This window comes from Copadichromis virginalis, linkage group LG19 (genome assembly GCF_057382275.1).
Source record: "Copadichromis virginalis isolate Kocher_CV1m ecotype Utaka linkage group LG19, C_Virginalis_male_GT1.1, whole genome shotgun sequence".
NCBI lineage: Eukaryota > Metazoa > Chordata > Actinopteri > Cichliformes > Cichlidae > Copadichromis > Copadichromis virginalis.
Window position 1 is genome coordinate 3,950,717 of NC_140636.1, and position 7,563 is coordinate 3,958,279.

Here is a 7,563-nt window from a genome sequence, read left to right on the forward strand (position 1 = left end):
CCTGTGGGAGAGGTGGGTGTCATTTCTTTCCAGCACCTTAAAGCACACATAATTCATATTTAACCACCCTGATGTTTATGATTGCGATTTTAATTCAGTTATTGTCATTATTGAGCCTGTTTTTGTAAGATGTTATAAGTGTGTAGTATGTGTGTGTCATAAATGTGTTTTAGGCGCCATAAATGATAGCATGAATATGTATTCCTTGCTAGCTTGGGAGCTAATCCTCTTCCCCACTGTCTGTATTTGGTCGTGTAGAATAAGGAGGGGATGTTTTTCTCATTATCATTTAATATTTTAATATGCCATTATTAGTTCATTAGAAGTATATAACCAGCTTTGCATTAAGCATGAATTGAAGTTTTTGATCTTACATTATTCTTTGCATTACAGTGATGGTGATAACTTTAGTTTGATCTTTTTTACAGGTACCAGAATAATAACATGATTTTCCATTGCAGATGTAACCATGATCATTCCATACACATTGCAGTTTGTTGCTCATTCTAGAGTTGTGCTCAAGGTAATTAAAGGTTAAAAGCTACAGCCAGCGCGAGTCTGGCTGATCTATGGAGGGCAAAGGCTTTGAGCTTGGAAGGCCGCACGCGCTTACACAGCACTTATAAGATGTTATTCTTGGTGATTTTGTGCTTAGTCATGTTTTAATATGTTTTAAGTAGAAGTAGCTGATCCAGCAATATTCATTTAATATTATATACTTGATTTAGAGCAATACACACTGATGGTCTTAATAAATGAAAGAGTCCTTGTAGCTGCCATGTTGTGTCTTAGCAGGGTACAGACGGTTCCAGGAGACGGGGGCAGTTAGCATCTGCCCTCGGGAAGGAGACAATGTTATTCTTTGTGTTAAATAAAATTGTCAACATTGATTGTATTACACCTGTCACTACGCATGAGGGGGCGTTCTAATACCCTGATTTCATAAAACTATGGTGATGTGTTTTTTGAGATGAGATCTGAGACTGTCTGCATACAGTGTCCATCTCCCACGTGTGTGATCATTAAATCATCGTTTGACTCAACCCGACCGGACCAGTGTTGTTATTGTGGGTTTTTCCTCTGGTGTCCATCTCCAATATTTTTGAACCATAACTGTTCTGTCCTTATTGTGCGTCCCTTTGCCCAACTTGACAGACAGCTAACGGTTTCAATGAACATTGGAGGCGGAAGTAAGTTTAAGGCTTTTTACTTCGTCAGTAGTTCAATGATTGATATTCTTTTCTTCCCGTAAAAAAGCAATAACTCTCCAAGGCAGAAACGTTTTAAAGAGCAACAACATATTCTGCAGGCTAACAAGCGACCAGCTTCCTGTTTCCTCTACCCACAGGAACACAGAAAAACCCCACCAAAATAAAAGCTGGTGAGTATTTCCACTATGACCAGCAGAGGGTGCTGAAGAGAAAGAACCTATGCATGTCATAACACTCCCCGTCTGGTATTGTAAAATACCATTATGAACCAACTGAAACATCATAAACTGCAAGATTTTACAGATTATATCTGAATACAATGTTTACCATCATGACACACATACTTCTCAGTCCTTTGGGGACATCAATAACACTGTCTCTGACACAGGTCTCAGGTAAGTATTAATAGTTCCATTTCTCGAGACCCTCACTTCAATCTTCCTGACCCTGCCATCCTTATCCGGGAAGATCTGGTTGACAAGTCCCATTGGCCATTCATTCCGCCTCGCTTGTGCGTCTTTGATGAGCACCAAATCTCCCACCTTGAGGTTTGTATGGTTACGTTGCCACTTGTTCCGGCTTTGCAGTGTCCCTAAGTACTCCCGTCTCCATCTGGTCCAAAATGTGTTTGCAAGGTGTTGAACTTGCCTCCACTGCTGTCGATGGAGATCCTTCTCAATAAAACTTCCCGGAGGGGGAAGAGGAGTGCACACCTTCTGAGTGAGAAGCATGGAAGGTGTCAACAGGAAGGGTGTGTCAGGATCTGTTGTGATAGGAGACAAAGGTCTAGCATTAATGATGGCTGTTACCTCTGCCATTAGAGTAGAAAGCACCTCATGTGTCAAGTGAGAGTGCGGGGTTTGGAGAAGCATTGCATCCAGGATACGTCGCGACAATCCTATCATACGTTCCCAGCTTCCTCCCATATGAGAAGAGTGAGGTGGATTAAAGATCCAGGTGCATCCCTCTTCTCCCAGGTATGTTTTAATGCTTGACACGTCGGGATCTGTCAGTGTGAAACCTAGCTCCCGGCAAGCACCAACGAAATTAGTCCCACAATCGGATCGAATCTGCTTAACAGGCCCTCTCAAACTGAAGAATCGACGCAGGGAATTGATGAAACTTGATGCGTCCATCGACTCAATCAGTTCAATGTGCACAGCACGTGTGCTAAGACACGTAAAAAGAACAGCCCACCTTCTGCTATTTGCCTGGCCTCCTCTTGTGCGCCTTGTGACCACAGACCAAGGGCCAAATACATCCAAACCCACGAAGGTGAAAGGAGGTTCGGTGCTGATACGATCAGAAGGCAGATCTGCCATTCTTTGCTCAGTTGCTTTCTTCCTAAGTCTGTTGCAGGTGATACAGTTGTGGATAATCTGCTTGATTAGCCTCCTTGCTCCTGTAATCCAATATCCAGCAGTACGGACTGCACCTTCTGTGAACACCCGTCCCTGATGCATTACTCGCTGGTGATGGTGTTCTACTATCAACTTGGCAACATGGCTACCACCTGGAATAATGAGAGGATGTTTCTCCTTGTAGTCGATGTTGGCGTGTTTGAGCCTTCCACCTATCCTCAAGAGTCCTTCATCATCACAGTAGGGACTGAGTTTTTGTAAAGAGCTGTGTTTTGGTATGTCTTTACCATTAGCAATACAGGCAAGTTCCTCCTCAAACATTTCCTTCTGCACACTTTTGATGACGACAATCTCAGCCTTTGTCAGTTCCTCTGCTGTGCGAGACTGTTTGCAATGATGCCATGAACTGCAAGAGGGACCTTCATCTTTGCTCTTGAAGACCTTTGCAATATGAATGAGCAAACTAAGGGCCTTGAGGAGTTTCTTCAAAGAGGAAAAACGTCTGAACCTTTGCGATCCAAGCAGAGACCCATCATTACTCGTGTGAGTGACAAAGCTGCGTATTTCATCATCCAACTCGGGGTCCACAAGGTCATAGGTTTCAGCTTCTCTTGTAACACTAGCTTGTAACAAGAAGGCAGGTCCTTTAAGCCAGGCACTGTCACCAAGCATGGCGGCAGGCACCGAGCGTGTGCCTATGTCAGCAGGGTTAGAGCTCGTAGGGACATAGTGCCATTGTTTTGGTCCTGAAATCCTCCTGATTCGCTGCACCCTGTTGCCAACATATACATAGAACCTCTTCGTCTGGTTGCTTATATAGCCTAAAACCACACGACTGTCTGTGTAGAATTCAACTGCCTCAAGATTTAGGTCCAGTTCACTTGTGATGACTTCAGCAAGCTCTGCAGCTAAAACAGCAGCTCCCAATTCCAGTCTTGGAATTGTATGAGCAGATTGTGGGGCCAATTTTGCTTTCCCTAGAACGAAGCCCACCTGATGGTTCTGATTTTCGCCAGTGGTCTTTAGGAAAGCAACTGCTGCAATGGCTTTAGTGGAGGCATCTGAAAAGATGTGTAACTCTTTTCTGATTGCTGTTGACATCGTAGCAGAAGCGTAGGTCCTTGGAATATGTACATTCTTGAGATCGACAAGAGATTCTTTCCATGTATCCCACTCGGCCTCCCTTTCTCTAGGCAGTGGAGTGTCCCAGTCTAGGGCCTCACTTGAAAGTTCTCTCAGCAGCATCTTTCCCTGGATTGTAACCGGTGAAGCAAATCCTAAGGGATCAAAAAGACCATTGATTGTAGCTAAAACACCTCGCTTTGTAAAGGGCTTCACTGTCTCTGCTACTCGAAAGGTAAAGGCGTCTTTCTTTAGGTCCCATATCAGACCAAGACTTCGCTGTGTAGGTGTCACATCAGTCTCCAGATTTAGCTCTTTAAGCCCCTTTGCACGGTCATCTGGAGAAAACGCATCAAGAACCTCAGAGCTGTTTGATGCTATTTTATGCAGGCGAAGGTTAGATGTGGCAAGCATTTCCTGTGCTCTCTTCATTAGATCAATAGATTCACTGGCTGTGGGCCTTGACATAAGCGCATCGTCAACGTAGAACTCCCTCTCAATGAAGCGTCGTGCATCTGATCCGAATTCCTCTTCACCATGAGCTGCTGCACATCGAAGGCCGTATATAGCTACGGATGGTGAGGGGCTGTTGCCAAACACGTGAACCTTCATTTGATACTCACAGATGTCATTGGCAGGATTGTTGTCTTCATGCCAGAGGAAGCGCAAATAGTTTCGATGGTCCTCTCTTACAATGAAACTGTGAAACATCTGTTCAATGTCAGCGGTTACTGCAACAGTTTCACGTCTGAACCTCAACAATACTCCCAATAAGCTATTATTGAGGTCAGGTCCAGAGAGGAGAACATCATTGAGAGAGACGCCATGGCACTTTGCACTTGAGTCAAACACAACCCTGATCTGATCCGGCTTCTGAGGATGGTACACCCCAAACGTAGGTAAGTACCAGCACTCCTTGCCCACCTCAAGTGGAGGAGCCAGTTCAGCATGGTCACGATCAAATATGTTCTGCATGAAAGCAAAGAAATGCCTCTTCATTTCAGGCCTTTTTTCAAGGGTGCGCTGAAGAGAGGATAAGCGTTTGACGGCCTGGTCGCGATTGTTGGGCAGCCACTGGCGAGGTCCCTTAAATGGAAGTGGCGCCACCCAGCTGTTGCTGTCATCTATGAACATCTCTCTCTTCATGACCTCTAGGAACAGTTTGTCTTCAATAGAAAGGCCGATTTTGTTATCGTCCTCGGATGTATCAAAGATGGTGCTTCCAAGAGTGCATGCCTTAACTATAGGTGTTTCGGTGGTAGGGAAGGCTTTACGCTCAGACTTGGACCCATAATTCTCTTTGATATGAACCATATTTGGACATGGTCTGAAATAGGATGGGCGATTGTTCTCAAGCACATTAGTATGATAGGCATCCACAGCTGCAGGCTTGTGAGCATCACCTAAACAGACATCACCAATGATGACCCATCCCAGGTCCAGTTTCTGTGCATATGGGGCATTGTGAGGACCGTTTCTATGCTGCCTCGCTTTGTGGACACTAAGTAGGTCACGTCCAAGTAAAAGGAGGATCTCAGCTTTGTGATCGAGTGGTGGGATGAGATGGGCTATTGGCCTTAGATGAGCATGTTCTGCTGCCACCTCAGGGGTAGGTATCTCAGCTCTGTTACTCGGAATGTTATTACATTCAATTATTGTCGGCAGCGTGACTGATGTGGCTCCGTCTAGTGACTCCACTACAAAGCCTGTAGCTCTTCTACCCATCATTTCTGTTGTTCCCGCACATGTACGAAGTGTGAATGGAGACTCTGACCCCTCTATGCCATAAACATCAAAAAACTCTGACCTGGCAAGTGACCGATTACTCTGATCATCGAGCACGACATAAGCCTTTGTCACTCGCTCTGGCTGCGCTTTTGGGAAAACCTTTACCAAGCAGATCTTAGAACAGGATCTTCCTTTCTGAGCCTCTCCACAAACTTCGGTACAAGTCGATGTTATAGAAGGCTGAGTTGTCTCTTCTGTGCCCTCCCCGCCATGACCAAAGAGAGTTGCAGGAGGTGGTCCTGGATGAAGGGCAGAGATATGATTCCTGCTTTCACATTCTGTACACTTGATTGTTGTGTTACAGTTCTTGGCCATGTGACTAGTGGAAGAACAGCATCTAAAACAGATACCATTGTCCTTGAGGAAGGTCTTACGCTCCTCAATGGGTTTATTGCGAAACCCTCTGCAGCGCTTGAGGGGATGTGGCTTTTTATGAATAGGGCACTGCCTTTCCACATCACAGGTTTGCTCTCTCACGCTGTCTTGGCCAGCTTTCCCCTGTGATATTTCCGTCTTGTGAGCAGAGACCAAACCCTTATAGGTCTTCCTCACTGTAGTATCTGATCTAAAGTGGTCTGTTGTAGATGCTAAGAGCCTGAAGCCTGGATCATTGCGGGCTTGTGCCTCTCTGCAGACAAAGTCACAGAGAAAGGAAAATGGCGGAAAAATGACACTATGGTCAACTTTATACCTAAAACCCTGAGAGAGCCACTTTTCCTGGATATTGTGTGGTAACTTGTCCACAATTGGAGCGACACCACGTGCAGTGTCAAGATAGCTTAGCCCTGGGAGATAACCCTCTGATTTTGCTGCCTCAACCTCTTGCAGCAGGTCACTAAGCTCTCTCAGCTTAACAGGATCTTTGCTACTGACCTTTGGGAAGTTTGTAAGCCTGTCGAACAGTGTTTTTTCAATTATCTCTGGAGAGCCAAAACATTCCTCCAAGCGCTCCCAGGCTTTGTCCAGTCCAACTTCAGGATGACAGACATGCACCGTCTTTATTCTTTTCACATGCCGTGCTGAGTCGTGCCCTAGCCACTTAATAAGGAGGTCCAACTCCTCACTGGGGCTGAGTTTTAGTCCACTGATTGCATTCAGAAAGGAGGATTTCCACGCCCAGTAATTTTCAGGGCAGTCATCAAACTTTGTGAGACCAGCATTAATAAGATCCCTCCGTGCCAAGTACCTTGCTATATCACCCACCTGAGCACTGCCATCTGGTAGGAGTTGAGGTGTGACTCGATCAGGCGACCTTTCCCTTGTGCTCTCTGGTGGGTGCGGTGTTGAGTGGGGATAAATACCAGACTTTGGTTCCTGAGATAGCCCTGATGTTGGAATGGCTTTGTTTCTCATTTTGAACAAGTGAGATTCAACATATGGAGTACCAAAGCTTTGCCTGGGTTGAATCGTGGGCTTCAGCTCATGAACAGTTGACTCTCTATGCTCTTCCTCTGGTTTAGCACTCTTGGTTGGCTGTAGATGCTGCTCCACATACTGCCGTGTCCTTTCAGCAGTCTCTTCAAAGGCTGGTTTCCTTTCAGTTTTGACAGACTCCTCTGCTGCAACCTCAAGGATGCTGGCTTCAGCCATAGCTGCTGCTACCTCCTTTTCATACTGTAAAGTGTTCAATTTGGCTTCTATGCGAGCCTTTTCAATCATCATTTCTGACTCTATTTTGGCATAATCGGCTCGTGCGCGAGCTGCCTCCAGTTTAGCACGAGCTGCAGCAGCGGCTCGACTGGCTGATGATCCACTCGATGCTATAGAGGCCACTGACCTGGTCTCTAGAGCCGACAGCTGCGTTATTTCTTTTGTGGCTTGTGTGTCCTCCATCCCACAATGCTGCTGTGTGGCAAGCGTAAGCAGTAGTAGAGATGAGACGTGCTGGCAGACAAAGTTGCTGTCTTTGATTATCTCTGCTCGCTGAGAAGCTGCTTTTTTACTGTTCTGTCCTTATTGTGCGTCCCTTTGCCCAACTTGACAGACAGCTAACGGTTTCAATGAACATTGGAGGCGGAAGTAAGTTTAAGGCTTTTTACTTCGTCAGTAGTTCAATGATTGATATTCTTTTCTTCCCGTAA

At 45.6% G+C, this 7,563-nt stretch overlaps 1 protein-coding gene across 1 annotated transcript; it reads right to left on the minus strand.

Annotated features, from left to right (window-relative positions):
* Nucleotides 1–1,250: 1,250 nt before the first annotated feature.
* LOC146685387 (uncharacterized) lies at nucleotides 1,251–7,315 on the minus strand. Its single transcript, XM_085442398.1, has one exon. The coding sequence runs from the start codon at nucleotides 7,313–7,315 to the stop codon at nucleotides 1,559–1,561; it is 5,757 nt and encodes a 1,918-aa protein (XP_085298524.1). The 3' UTR covers nucleotides 1,251–1,558.
* Between the last annotated feature and the right edge of the window lie 248 nt (nucleotides 7,316–7,563).